We start from the raw sequence: 15,515 nt of genomic DNA on the forward strand, positions 1-15,515 counted from the left end.
CACAATGACAAATTAATGAAAAATTAAGGTAGAATGAATGTAACTGTAATGTGGTGAAACGTTAGTACTGCTAACAGTAGATTAATGGTTAAATCATCACATTTAAACTGGTTGAATTATAGGAAATCTGAGTGATATTTTGCAACCATAACTTTATGTAACCCATTATTTATTTCATTTATAGTGGTTTCTACTGAAGAGTGAAGACACTATCTTAGTTGGTTTTGCTTTTCATGTGCTTATTGTTTGTTTTTGATGGCCCCCAAACATTTTGAAAATGCCCCCATTTTTTAGACCGTGGGGGCCAAAATTGCCCCCAAAATATTTTGTTAATTTCATACCCTATTTATAATGCTACACAACCAGGACTGCAGGATGAAATAAATGATAGAACTGCAAAAACTAGAATGTGTTTGGCCGGCCAGAGTGCAACCTACACTTATAGGAAGTAGTTTACAAAGACACAATATGACACGCCATAAAAGCACCCACCAATTAGCAGAGCAGAAAGTCCGAACATATTGTCAAATGTGCTGTTTGCATCAATATCAGTTTATCATCACACCGCATTCAGTTGGGGCTTTGTGAAATATCAAATAGATGAATAACCCTGGATCATATTTGGTGGGAAATGTGCTGAATCATTTTATACAAAACAGGAAGTTGTTCAGGGTGTCTTCATGTCATGTGGTAAAAAGTCAAAGGCTGATGGAGAAATAATTGTTTCTTTTTGCAAACCACAGAAGAAAATCTTAAGTGCAACAGAAAGCAAAATGGTTTACGGGAAATGTGATCTACTTTGTGGGTAAAAAACTCTGTGTATAACATTTATTTTGCAGTGACATGATTTTTTATCCAAAACTTGCTGCTAAGAAACTATTGTAAACATAATCAAAAAGTCTTTGGGTCAAAGCTTTAAGCCAACAGTGACAACAGTGAACACTGTCCTCTAGACATAAAGGAAATATCTCCTGTTAGGGGTTGTCAGTGGACTCAGATTGGTGTAACAGATGGCAGGTTATGAACCAATGATTTCAGAGTGCAGTCATATGGACAGGAGGTTATGAGGAGGTGGCTGAGTTCAGATTACGTGCTGTTCTGCTTCACTGAAACACTATTTATACTCCAGCTGAGTGTCACACGCAGCTCAAGGTCTCTTTCCAACAAGACTCATGGTGAGCTGCTTCGCTGCACCTCTCTGTCTGAATAATGAGTCAGCATGTCAACAGCTTGTTTCAGATCATTTACAGCCTGACCACAGCATGGTAATGTCATTTTTCAACACAGTTTGGGTAGAGTTCTCAAAACATATATTTTTGTATCTTAATGTTCATTCTTGTCCAAATATTGCATATTGAAAAGCAGCTAATGTCGCAGTAAAACATAAATCAGTATTTTTGATCAGGTTTTTCTTGAGACATCTCTCAAATTAAAAGTAGGTTTTGACAACAACAGATGTAACATATCAAACTTTTACTGAAACCTATGAAAAAAATAAAATGCCAACAGGCAGACAAATATACTTAATAAACAATGTATAAACTCATACAGCTGTAATCTCTCTCAATCATCACTTATAACCCACTAGAAGTGCGTGGCGGTGTATTTATCTGCAGAGACTCAGACCTCCGCTTGTATTTTATCATTTTCTTTTCATTGTCTGTGTTCGGGTGTTTATGGACATGTAGCCCCACAGTGCTCAGGTGAGGACACGGCTTTCTATAGATGTAGCGACCAGTTGCCAGATTACAACCAGCAGGCATCCAAGAGATGCGAAACGCAAACATAGTGAGGCAAAATGGGAAACAAGGGTGAATCAGAGGTCGCCAACAGTAACAGACAATCCTGGATAGTATATCTTTAAGAAAAGCAATGCCATGCAGTACATACGGAAGACAGTTTCTTTCTTTTGTGATGCATATACAATATCAAGAGGGAACCACAGTCAGTACTGGAAAGGGTCACAACACCAAGGGATTTTAAGAACAGACAGTTTCTTAAAGGTGAAGTGATGCTGCATATACACCTGTAGCATTGTGTAACATTTTCTCATCAGTTCCTTTCTGCATCATTACTCCTGCCTCTCTCTAATGCACTCACTAATATACTTTAACTGCCATAAAGATAATCTCCAAAAGATATTCCTAAGGTTTCTACCTTTTTTGGGGGGGGTTTTCCTTATCCACTGTGAGGGTCCTAAGGACAGAGGGATGTCATATGCTGTAAAGCCCTCTGAGGCAAATTGGGATTTGTGATATTGGGATTCTGGCCCCCGGGACCCTAAAGAGGATAAGCGGTTAGAAAATGGATGGATGGATGAATATGTCCTAGTGGCATGGTGGTGTGGTGGTTATTTAGTTAAAAGCAAAAGAATCTGCACAGCAAAGAGGTTCCTGGAGCTTCCATCCTAGGTGTGGGAGCCCTTCTGTAAAAGTTTTCATGTTCTCCCTGTGTCAGCGTGGGTTTTCTCTGGATACTCCGGCTTCCTCCCACAGTCTAAAGACATGCAGGTTAAGTGGTGACTCTAAATTGTCCTGACACAACCCTCTGCATTTATCCGGGCTCGGGACCGGCCCAATGAAAACACTGGCTTGTGCCCCTTGGGGCTGCATTTCCATTTATCTTATAAACGTCACTCATAAATATGATATTTCAACATACCTTAGCGAGTTGAGCATTTATCCAGTTAGTGAAGGTCCTTTTCTGAATCTGCTCATGCTCCACTGTCGAGGAAACACACACAAAAAGATGTGATTGAATTGTATGTTTCTAATGTCTTACATAAAAACAGTTATGAAGTACTGGACACTAAAATCCACGTTCTCAGATGATATTTGATTGTGAACATAATAAACACATTAAAAGGAAACATGATGACTCTTTGTGGATCTTGTACGCTTGTGTTTGCTGGTAGTAGCAACAAGTACTTTGTGACATAATTTTTGATCACAAAGACATGTTGGTAACACTTTACTTGAAGGTATCTACATAAGGGTGACATGACACTGTCATAACTATGACATAACATGGTCATGAACCTGTCGTGAACATTATGTACATGTCATGAACATTTATGACTGCTGTCATTAAGTGTCATTCGGTTTTTGTAATGGCAAGTTGACATTGTTTGGGTTGTCTTGATTATGACAACTTGACATTAATCAAAGTGACATTACCAGGAGTTGTCTTTGTCATGACAAGTTGACATTAACAAAAAAAATGCACCTCTTTTTGTGTTTATGACAAGTTGACATCATGATTATTATTGTTTTGACAAAGACATCTTCTGGTAATGTCACTTTGATTAATGTCAAGTTGTCATAATCAAGACAACCCAAACAATGTAAACTTGTCATTACAAAAACCAAATCACACTTAATGACAGCAGTCATAAACGTTTATGACATGTATATAATGTTTATGACAAGTTCATGACAGTGTCATGTCATAGTTATGACAGTGTCATGTCACCCTTATGTAGATACCTTCAAGTAAAGTGTTACCAAAATGTTTAATTTTGTGTTTCATAAGCATGTTTAGTTTGTGCATTAACATGTAGCTAACCTGAGAAGCATTGGCACCCGTCACACTTAATGATACTCCCAAATAACACAGGCACACGCTTTGTCTGACTTTTGTCTGATGACATGATGATACAAGGATCTGACGGACGTGGGACAAACACTGTATGAAGCTGAAATGAATGTTCTGTACTTCAAATTTAGGGTACGTATCTGTCCATGCACATGTGCTGTGCCAAAGCCTTCGCTGATATCAGATTTGTGTTGTGACTAAACATAAATTCCACCCCTGGGTTGTTGCAGTCTCCTCAATATGACTTTATTTATCACTTCCATTTTGGGTTACACTGGGAACATAGTCGTATGCATGCAAATATACTCTTGACTACCACAATGCCATATGACAGATTGTACAAAACACTCACATACATTACCTGACTGTTTGGAATATGCTGCTGTATAGTCCATAATAATCCTGAATTTTAGTAAGAGCAGTGGGAACCCTTGTCTGAGCTGCTACTCACTGACATCAGAAGACTGAAGGACTTTTCGACCCTCCATGCTGATGACCAATGGCCAATAATTCCATGTATGATGAGCAAAAACTCTACTTTAACCAACATATAACTGCCTTCTCTAACACAAGATGACCCAGAGTAGCATGCTTCCTCTTTAAACTTAGCTGCCGGCTGGGGTCCGGCTACAAGACGGGATGGCTTCCAAGACAGACAAACATAGATACTGAGGCTGACACACACACACAGAGCAAATATACGTCACACTTACAGCAATGATGAATTACCAGAATGACATATGCACACACACACTGAGGGGATTTTGGGCATATATGGTTCTTGAGAGGCACTAGACCAGATCCTAAGCTTCTGTTGCCAAAACATGAACCTTTAAATTATAAAAGCTTTCCTGGTTACAGTACTGAGGAAGTGACAGGAAGCTAAAGGAAAGATGCAAGTTGTTTTGGAACAACTGGGAACAAATGGATTATTTCTGTGTCTGCTGCTGTTTACTGCTTTAATCAAAATTGTTTGCAGAATATTAGCAACTGTATTTAACATATGGCTATAATTTATCCTGCACTGAAACACACAGTCAGATTTATAAACTCCCACTTGTAGATATGTGCTGTTTGTTTAAGAGAGTGCCGAGGCAGGAAACTCCTGAGCAGTGTAATCACATGACTCCACCCAGTTCACCTGGCATGCCCAGTGCAAACAGCAGCAACAGGCTTCACCACAGTAACAATAATGTCCTGCTTCAGGCTGTTGTTACCTGGCATCAATGAGTTACAGGGCATTGTGTTTGTTTTCAACAAACACAATGACACAATGCAGACATGATTTACTGATAGTAGTTTTGTACACAGTTGGCATGGCCATGTGTCTGATATGCCCTGATGTGCAATCCTTAGTTAAAAAATAAAGCACAATCAATTGCTTATAATGCAGGTGAGGAAAGTAATCATCGTAAAGTCGGTGGTTCTGGTAAACACAGATGGAGAGACTCATCTTTTTCTGCAGAAATTAAAGAAACAGTTGGACTTGCTGGAATTTAAATACAATCTGGACTTGAATGGTTCTGTCCTTGCTGCAGTGACCGTGGGTTGGATCCAACCTGTGGCCTTTTGCTGCATGTCGTCCCCCCTCTCTCTCCTCCCCTCATGCTATGTTGTCCTATCATTAAAGGCAAGAAAAAAATAATCTTAAAAAAAAAAAATGCAGTCAAATGTCTGAACTAGGGACACACGCTGCATGGGTATAAATCGGATCGACGTACATAATAGTTATCATTTAAATTCACCATGTTGTGTCTGTTAATATGCAAGTGCAGTGCATCTTTTTATTTATTTATTTTGCTTTTATGGACCAGTTTTGTAATGTTATAGTTCGTACACTTGCTTCGTGAAAAAAATTCAAATAAAAAAAAAAAAAAAGTGCAAGTATGTAACTGATTATAAACTACAGCTGTATTTAAAAAAACATGTTCTTGCAGCATTAAATGATGACAAAGTTTTGCACATCTTGCTATCGTATGAATATTTCCAAATCACATGAGATATGGCTTTATGGATTTATTTCCTTTTAATACATGCACCACTTACAGAGATGCAACACTTAATTCAACAGGTAAATGTTCAGTAAAGACGAAATTTGTATCGTTTTCAAAGGTGAGATAACAAAACTGGGAGTACCAGCATGTTTGGTAACTAACCATTTGCCCAATGGTTGAATATGGTGACTTTCCATGTAATTTTCCATGACTAGTCTATTGCCATGATCACATATTTACTGATGTCTAAACTAACGAGAACAATCATTCTACCGTGCTGCCAATAACATACATGACACAGACTGAATAAAACTAAAGAGCAGAATTGAAATTGAACAAATACAAAAATACAGATATTATGTAAGCAAGTAAAGATAAGAAATATAAATAACAAAAGCCATGATTCTTCTCAAATTCAATAATGAAAATTAAGTAAGAAGCTGAAAAGATCCCGTTATTAACATATTGTATTTTGTAAACTGGGATGTTACAAGTTCCCTCTTCTGTGTGTGAATGGAATACAGCTGTTAACTAGTTTTCTTAATATCAGAGGAGCCCTAAAATGTCAAAGATGTAATGTTCACACATACATGTTGTGTCTACAGAAGGCTGGACACACTGACACACCTCTATAACCAACTCTCTCACCAAACACTAACAAGACAACAACCATAAGCATATAACTGTTTCGTTTCCAGGCACTGAAATTATTTTAACCTGTTGTTTACCTGCCTTTTAAAAATCAGAACAGTTATCTCCTTTCACCACTTCCATTTCCACATGCTGAAATATCTCCCTAACACATTTCATAATTTGGCCACCACTTTGAGCGCCCCATGCAGCACATCACATGTCACAACATGTATAAAAGTACAGAAATAGCCTGACCTTGGAGGAGCATGTGCACGTTGTCAATGTCCAATGGAATCCCTCCATCGTCCTCCTCTGCTCCACCTGAAGCCATGTAGCCTCCAGCCACACAGCACGTAGTCAACCTCAGAAAGGTCCAGGAGACATGGATTAGTAAATCGTTAACTCAAGAGAAATAAACAATGCCAAAAAGTGAGAAACTGCTCTGTCAAACAATGAAAAACTACAGTCAAAGCTCCTTCCGCAGCATTCAAGTTAGCCGCCTCCACTGGCTGAGTAGTCACGTTAAGAATGCACCCATACACACCCTTACCTTACCACACACAGATACATGTACACACATGCAAATCCTCAAACAAAGAGCTCAAAGAGGAAGAACAGCCATCCTGTACTATATGGAAAGATGCAGTACCACACTGCTGTAACACAGATATTCAAAAACAGATGGCCTGGTCACAAATCTTCAACATACCTGCAGCAGGACTGTTGTCACTGAAGACAGCTACAGTATGCTGCATTCAGAGTGTGTACCATGTCCCAAAAAATGTCCTCAGCTGTGTCCTTTCATATTGGCACAAGTCTGCGGTGATTCACTGTGTTGAGTCCCCTCAAATAGGACTTGGCTTTAGGTGCTCATAAATGAAACAAGGTGCCTCTTGCCGATTGGAGTGTGAGGACAAACAAGGGTGGAAAGTCCCACCCTTGCTCACAACAGGCCAAACCACTCCTGCAGGCTCTCAGTCAAACTTAGTATCCTTTGGCTAAAAAGTTATCAAATGTTCTCAAATCCCAGAGTTGATTAGTTTGATCTTTGTTGCTGACGTTTCAGGAAACAGAAACATATAAATTCCATTTACAGACAAAGACCTTTGGTTTGATGCATCAATGTGAAACTTTTGGGTTCATGCTGACTCCTGACTCTGCAATAGACAGTATCAAATCAAAAAAATGATTCTGCTTTCACTTTCACTTTCTCAGTTTCACATTGAGTTACAGGGCAATTTCAAGGATTTTCCATCCATCTGAACAGAAACAGGGTGCAGCACCAGTGGAGCATGTTACCCTATGCCATTTTTACCCTTGACAGCAGTGCCAGTGTTGTATTTGTTGTTTCACTATGGTGAGCAGACAGAGCTGGTGGACAGTCTGTGTGCCATGTAGCAGCTGCGCCCTCACCTCACATTCCCACCTCTGCTCTGGCTGTGCCACAGGCGCCAAAAAAGCAGAACAGGAGTTAAAGTTGAACTGATTCTCTTGGAAGTCTAAAACTGTGTAACACTACATCAAGTAAAAAAATACCCATACCATGATAACAATGTGATTGAAACTGAAAGTGAGGCAGGGTTTTTTTTCATGTTAAAAGGTTATTGTAGTGCATGACAACTGTGTTCAGAGAACATAGATTTTAAAAGCAAAGCACCACTTAAGGGAAAAGGAACAGTGCATAAGATTTAAGGAGAGTTTGTGCTGTCTAGTGGTGGGAATTGCAGATTGCAAGCAGCTAAAACTTCTCAATGTTCAGGAGCTTTTTGTTGGGAGCCGAATTCTCCGCAGAGGTCTTGTCTTCTCCAGAGACATGAGGCACGCAACTGATAAGAGTCTTTGGTGTGACAGAAAGAGTTATTAGTGCAAAGACAGAGACAGACAAACATAATGGTGTAACTTGGTGATCTCCATAACGAGGACCGGCTCATTCTAAGTTAACAAAAACCCAACAGTTCTAATTTTCAGGTGATTATACACTAAAGAAAGCATATTTATTATATTGCATTTATGCCAATATATCACCCTAAGTCCTACACACTGGAGCTTTAAAGGAAACTGGTATCAGGCTAAATTGCATGAAAAAGTATGTGACAGTTGTCAAACTCTTAGTCCCCCTGACAGATCAATTTTGCATCCTGCTATTTTGACTTATAAAGGCTCAAGTGTGCCACCAGAGTAGTTATAATATTTTTCATTGGTCAAATATTGTTAACCTAAAGACACTGAGCCAATGTGCAAAACAAGATAAAACCAAGCAATTCTTAATGACCATTTGTTGACACATAATGTCCAAAACCTTTCTTCTGACTAATCCATCCAATCTGACACAGACTTAATTGCACTGTATTTATGGGTACCATTATTTTTTCCAACACATACTGTTGGCTTTGTTCAGTGATCACCAATAAAAGGTATCTTGAGAATTACCAAAATGAGCTTCATATCCATGATTTCCATGAGTTACATAGGTTATATGACAAAAAAATCTAACTTAATTCTGAGACTATGACAATCGGTCATTAGTTTATAGCATTATAGCCACACTACCTTTTTACTCTATTGAATATAACTTCATTAAAGGGCCACTACACCCATTTTCAAAATGCATACATGTTATTCCTATAGTCTAAAGCGCTACAAAAATATTAGAAAACATGAACAACTCTCTCCCAAATCCAAAAAATTAAGTGCAAAAACTCAAATTTGTAATGTCATAGGGTAAAAAGTCTAGAGCTGCTCCACTGACAGTGAATAGGTAAAGGTGTTCTAGATGACACTGAGAGCACCCAGGGCAATGAAGTGCCCCATTTTACCGCTCCTGGTTCCCTCATCTGCTGTTCCCTCCCAAAAGGATTTGGGTTACATGCCTGAAAAAGGCTCTGTGGTTAACACAAGCTTCAGATTCTTTCACATTTTGTTCCACAACATAAAATATGTCAGTAAATACCACTCATGAATTCTGACACTTTTATGTGTCTTACAAATGTGGTTGATAAGTGGCTGAATGACACTACAGAATGTCATCACGCTAAACACAGCTTTACAGCCTCAATATGATAGGATTTTTAAATCATGTGACTGTGGTGCAGTATGTTTATAGCCTAAAATTGCAACTATCATTAACACTTGTTTGCCACAGAGTTTACATTCTGCAATAATCCAAAATCCAATGGAAAAATCCCATTATCTTTTTGATAGGGGAAACAGGGTGACGCTAACTATGTGTCGCCATCCTTTGAGCACTCTATATTCTGAGTATATGGGTACATTTTCTGTTTCACAACGGAGAACAGTACAATAGAATGAAGCTCATGTGGCTCCCATTAACTGTCTAAAGATCAGCTCCAGACTTTATACTTTATGATATTACAAGTGTATGACTTCCTTCTCTGGTTTCTGGCTTTGAGAGAGAGCAGCTCATGTTCACAAACATTGATTGAACTTTCCTTGGCCATGGAAATAACATACTGGAATTCCTAACTTAGGTGGTGTTCACCTTTAACTTTAGATTTCAGATTTCATTTAAAATCATAATGAGTCAAGTGAGAGAGGCTCACTGTGTTTAGCAATTATGGTTAGGTCCTCAAGGTGGAGCCAAGAGATAGCCAGTAGGCTGTCAAATACATTAATATGTACCTCCATTTGGTGGCGCTACAAACCAAAACATGTATATGATACTACACCGTTGAGCGTAGAAGAAGACTTCCTCCACGACTTTGACGTTAGCTGCAGCGGCTGTCCTGACCTTCTCACAGCAGCGTGACAAACTGAAAGGTAAGACAAGAGTTTGCACTTATTTAGTGAAGTCACTTCACTCACAACAGAAAAACAGTTTCCTTCCTCACGTCAGCAATTTAACATGAAGCTATCATCTGCACTTACTGTGGTTGTGTGTACTACTGTTGCAGGTGTACTTGGCTAGCTAGCTAGCATCTTGCTAATTAGCGTCTATCTAGTTCTACAGTAGAGACTATGCTAGCACGCTAACTAGCAGCCATTCATTGATTGGAGTAGTTTGATGGACAAGTTTAAGTAACCCAACAACTATATTAACGGTATATCTGCTTTCAAATATTCTCTTCCTTTGGTCAACCGACTTCTACACATTCAGTGCTAACGGAACTCAAGTTGAAGTTGGGACGTTAGCACTAACATTAGCCAACTACATTACGTTATTGTCAGTGCAGATAAGTTATTGAACTCGTCAGTGAAAAAACAATGTCTCTTATTCCGCCAACACTTAGTGTAGACAAGTGAAATTGTGTTATTTTACCTCTTCAGTTGACCAGTGTTTAATAGGTGGCCAAAGTCATAGCAAGGCCTGACAGTAATGAGGGTCACGGTAGCATTGAAGGAACCAAATAACATTGTCTGAATGGAGGAAATTGTTTCTTAAACTCAGCGTTAGCTTCAGTGCAGCCTGACATCTTGAATAGCTTCAAGGTGGGAAATTAACTTTTTCGTCCACATGCCACTGTGGCAGGTGCATATAATCCAAAATCTAGCAGGAACTCTGTTACCATTGCTTTTTTTGGCTGGCTAGTTTAGCAAATCCAGCAGCCACTTTCATATTTGGCTGGTGGCTGATGCTTAATTTCAAACACTGAATGGATCATGCCAGAACTATTAACTCTAATAAATTAAATATCCACACTTAGTCCTGGAAAGGAAGGTTAACAGCCACACATCACTAACCGGGTTGTGACTTAAAGGTCAAGTGTGCAAGATTTAGGTGGATTTAGTGGCATGAAATGGTGATAATTGCCGATTGCAACCAGCTGAAACTTCTCCTGGATAGAATTCCTTAAGCATTCACTGTTGAGGAGGCTTTTTTTTACTGGGGACAGCATCATCTGCAGAGGTCTTTCTCTCCAGAACAAACAGATCTAGTAATTTAAACCAGTTAAAAAACATTGAATCAAGCAGTTTCATGTTAAAAATCTGGGTTATTCTGATGCTGCTTGTTGTGGAGGGGCTGCTAACGACGTATGTCAATGCAAAAATGTGAATGCCCGCCTAGAGCCAGTGTTTGGTTTGTCCATGCCAGGCTACTGTAGGAACATACTGGTGCAACATAGTGATCTCTGGAGACAAGGACCCACTCCCTGTGTAGATATAAATTGCTCATACTAACATATCAAAAACACTACAGTTCTTATTTTCAGGTGATCATACACTAAAGAAAACATACTTATTATACCACTGATATAAAGTGATATTTGAGCTTATGTCATTGCTGACTGAGTACATGAGCACTGGTATGAGACTGACATTATGCTGTTGCTTTCTCCCACAGATGTTTGGAGTCGCGTTTAAAAATTGGTGGTCCAAGGTTGGCCCTTACTACACTAAGGCATACGTGGAGGTTTGGCCAGGCCTTGCCATCATGACATACGCGTACTACAAAATTTCCTATGGAGGTGAGTTCAGGACTCACTGACTTGTACACTAGGTGCACTAACAGTCTATAAAACAAACAGAGTTAAGTAGTTTGACTTTTTTTTTTTTTTTTTTTTTTTAACTGAATATGACATCTGCATTCAAATGTTTTTTCATCATTGGAGTTGACATAAGTTAAGAGGTTTGAATAGATTAAATTGAAATGCAATCAGTATTTGAATTTATTTGTACAAGGTGAGTTGATGAATCTGTAAAAATCACCAATAAATTTAGCACAACATGGTCAACTGTACTCAGTTGCTATACAACATATTGTAATATAAGGATACTAAAATTATGAGCAGATGTGAAATAAATGTGGCTTTCATAGTGCTGAATAAAGGCAAACAGCTGTAGTTACATATTTGAGATGCATTGTGTGACTGATGTATCTGTTTATTTCTATTCCAGGCAAAAAGGCTGTGAAGGACAGTAAGTAGACAAACATTTTGTTTATTCATACTATGTATAAAGGATTTTGGCAATAATTACTGTGAGCTGATATAGCACCAAGCATACCATCAGATTTTGCTTTAGCATTGGGAGTGGTCCCTAATGTCTCCTGATCTGTATTGGCCTGGATTATTTATTTACTTATTATTTATTATTTATCAGCTCTTGAATTTGCTGCATTATTTAAATAACCAATCCTGATGGTTATGTTATCTATAAGCTAAATATACTGCATTATTAGTAGTTAAACCAAGCTTGTGTACTTATTCAATAAAATAAAGGTGTGTTGACTTTAAAGACAGGTGTTAGAGCGGTTAGGTAAGACATCAGTCATCAGCCTCTACATACTGGTATTCGGCAATCTTTTTGTGTTTGTGGAAAAAAGTTGAAGCTGTGAACATGAGCTATGCAACAGGAAAAAGAGTTAAGGTTAGAGTCCCATTTCAGATGTTGTGCAACTACATATGTTCTCCTCTAGATGTCACTGACAGATCCCTAATCCGGTCATTACTGGCTGACAGTTTGATGCTGGAGGAAATTCACCCCAGTCTGCCCATGCTTGGTTGGACAGAGTTTATCTTGTTGATTTGTTTTGTTAAACATGTCACTTAATGTGCTTCTCTCTTTTTGCAGAGCCTGCCCATTGAGTTTTCCGTCAAACTCATCACCCCTCCACCTGCTGTGAGATAATGCCCCGTCGCTAGTGCAGAAGTCCAGCTTCATATTTGAATTTTTGTTAATATGGGACAAATAAAGTTATCTGAAACGTTTATCATGTCATTGTTGGCTTCTGTTATTTTTTCAGACAGAAATTAAAAAAAAAATCTATAATGAATTCACTTAAGATTGTGTGGACAATTTTGCCCTACTTTATTTCAGAGTTTTCCATATTTGTGGGAGTAAAAGTGAGTGAGCTATTAATAGCCATGAATCATGGTTTGAGTTTATGTTTAAACTAATTGAACACAGCACTGCCATATTTGGTGTTGAGTGGGTGTTGTTGTGGTTGCTCATTCTGGGAAGCCAGACATCACTAATTGAACCAAATATTTTTGATAGGATGAGCCCACTCGATGATGACCTGCATTCACACATTCAACCCTGTTACTTGTACATTTTGAATGGTGCTCTAATTTACAAACGTAGCTTTAGCATCAGTTATATCATTCTTTTGAACGGCTCACTCCGGGTTCTGGCACATAGAACTGTAGCATCACAACTGCTTTGTTGGCAGTAATCGATAGCAAATGAATCAGTTTCTGTTTACAGTGTGGTTCATTGAACTGAATGAGTTGACCAGATTCCCGCCTGGGGCCAGAAGTTTAGTGCCGGATGAAGAGGTGGATGAAGTGATTCTGCTTCTGCAGCATCATTACTGTCTATGAGTGCTATTGAGTGGACTGATATCAACAGTGTCAATAGTTCACAAAGGCCTGCACAATTGTGTATGGGAAAATGGTATTACCTCTCCTTATAGCAAAGCAAAGGGTTTGAATCAATCTGTCAATTCTATATTATGAAGTTGTAGTTTCAACACCTTTAGTTAGAAACCCTGTAACATCTCATCAGTTGTGTTCAATCTAAACTGACTCCAAAACTCCAGAAAAATAAACATTATTACTCTTCCAAACAATAAATTGTACAGCTCTGTCTATTGCTGATGTCATAGATGCAGTAGTTGTGGAGTTGCTCTAATGGGACTGAGATGAATTGACTCCTTTCAACGAAAGAGATGAGATGCTAGTTTTGCGTGTAGCCGTTAATAAAGTTGTTGTACGGTAATGCCTGGTCTGAGGGTCTGGAGGGTTGTCATGGTTGCTTCCTGCTTTTAGTGCCAAGGCTATCATGCTGCAGTAGAAGTACATGAAGTAAGAAGACAGTAAAAGTACTCATTATGCAGAAAATTGCCCCTTTCAAAGGTCCAGTGTGTAGGATTTAGGGGGATATATTGGCAGAAATGGAATATCAAATGATGAGGATGACTTCTTTAGTGTATATTGACCTGAAAATAAAAACAGTTGTGTTTTCGTTACCTCAGAATGAGCCAAGTATCTACAAAGGGAAAGGATTCTACAGACATCACCACATTGCACCAGCATGTTCCCAGAACAGAAATACCAAACACTGGTTCTAGATAGGGCCACCATAGTTAGCAGCAGTTGGCTAATTTCAACAAATGCAAACTGTTTGTAGTTTAATAACCTAACCTTTATATTACCCCTTAAAATGAAGCAATGTCTAATTACAACTGCTCTTAACATGTTCAATATGTCAATGAGAAGTTCCAACAAAGAGTGTCTCAGATTGTTTACAGGGTGTCTACATGTTGTATATCACTACTATGCAATGCTTTTAAAGACCATTCCAAGATCAACCAAGATTTTTAACCAAATTTAAGACTAATTTTGAGACAAGTATTTTTTGTTCAAGCATTACAGGTACATATAAAGGTAAGTGATATATATGTGGTCCCATGCAGAGGTAGATTTTATATAGAAATATGTGTATTACAGTGAGTTAGGTCAAACAACATTTTGCCAATAGGTATGTCCAATTAAAAAGTTAGAAGACAGTGTTAGGTTCAGTGATAGGTTTCAAGACTTTAAACAAAAACGTAGAATTTCACACAGAAGGGCTTGACTCATTTTGACAAAAAGTCATGTAAAGATGGATATAGAAATTAAGATTCAATGTTTGTGGCATTAAGACCTCGCAAATTCAAAGACATATGTAAGACATTTTAAGACTTTCTAAGGACCTGCAGACACTCTGGTTTAAGTTGAATCATTTCAAGAGGCCCAAAGAATTGAAAGCATCTTGTTTTTCACCAGCAACAAAGATTAAAACTCAAGGGAAACACATAATTCTCAAGTTCATCTTGACAACGCATGCACAAGTTCCAGTACCTAGAACTACTGCTACTGTAATGTAGTGCATTCTGTGAGTTCACACAAAGTCCAAGCATACACCAATTCAAAATATGGTATGAAGACATGATATTCATTGTTATAAGATTTATATTTGGTAATAACTATCAAAAACATACACATGGGTTATTTTTGTGTGGCAAAGTTAAAAGGTAATAACAATGGTATGGTAAAGTCTTAGTTTTATCTATATAATGAAGCGGTTTCATTTCACTCAACGACTTCAGGAGAAGTAATGGGATTTCCTAAGTTTTCACTTCCTCCCACTCCTTTTCAAATGTGTAAATCAAAGTAACTATACACTGACAATTGGTTTTCATTGTGCTTGTCATTATTTGTAAATATTACTTTCTTTCTTGTAATGCTTGTTTGTATGTTAATGTCTTTTATGCATGTTCGAAATAAATACGGATATCTGTGTGATGTGTATATATTTCTTATGTTTATATTGTTATACTTCTGTGTGTCTGAT

The 15,515-nt window shown here is 38.2% G+C and overlaps 2 protein-coding genes across 2 annotated transcripts in view; one reads left to right on the forward strand and one right to left on the reverse strand.

Annotated features, from left to right (window-relative positions):
• LOC125897252 (nesprin-1-like) overlaps nucleotides 1-7,205 on the reverse strand; it is a 123,174-nt gene extending 115,969 nt beyond the window's left edge. The window contains exons 1-3 of the mRNA XM_049590439.1: nucleotides 6,931-7,205; nucleotides 6,477-6,583; nucleotides 2,662-2,723 (exon numbers count right to left, since the gene is read on the reverse strand). Of these exons, the coding sequence (XP_049446396.1) occupies nucleotides 2,662-2,723; nucleotides 6,477-6,552 (138 nt within the window). The 5' untranslated portion in view covers nucleotides 6,553-6,583; nucleotides 6,931-7,205. The remainder of the gene's footprint in view (nucleotides 1-2,661; nucleotides 2,724-6,476; nucleotides 6,584-6,930) is intronic.
• A 2,675-nt stretch (nucleotides 7,206-9,880) lies between these two features.
• atp5mj (ATP synthase membrane subunit j) lies at nucleotides 9,881-12,886 on the forward strand. Its single transcript, XM_049589966.1, has 4 exons — nucleotides 9,881-9,998; nucleotides 11,521-11,644; nucleotides 12,075-12,095; nucleotides 12,750-12,886. The coding sequence occupies exons 2-4, from the start codon at nucleotides 11,521-11,523 to the stop codon at nucleotides 12,761-12,763; spliced, it is 159 nt and encodes a 52-aa protein (XP_049445923.1). The 5' UTR covers nucleotides 9,881-9,998; the 3' UTR covers nucleotides 12,764-12,886.
• Nucleotides 12,887-15,515: the final 2,629 nt, after the last annotated feature.

The sequence above is a fragment of the Epinephelus fuscoguttatus genome, linkage group LG11, assembly GCF_011397635.1.
Source record: "Epinephelus fuscoguttatus linkage group LG11, E.fuscoguttatus.final_Chr_v1".
In the NCBI taxonomy this organism is placed as follows: domain Eukaryota; kingdom Metazoa; phylum Chordata; class Actinopteri; order Perciformes; family Serranidae; genus Epinephelus; species Epinephelus fuscoguttatus.

What these genes read in the sequence shown, in the direction of transcription:
- atp5mj (XM_049589966.1), top strand. Translation starts at nt 11,521, where the DNA reads ATGTTTGGAGTCGCGTTTAAAAATTGGTGGTCCAAGGTTGGCCCTTAC. An exon ending in CTACAAAATTTCCTATGGAG is followed by an intron (nt 11,645 to 12,074) that starts GTGAGTTCAGGA and finishes TTTCTATTCCAG; the next exon opens with GCAAAAAGGCTGTGAAGGAC.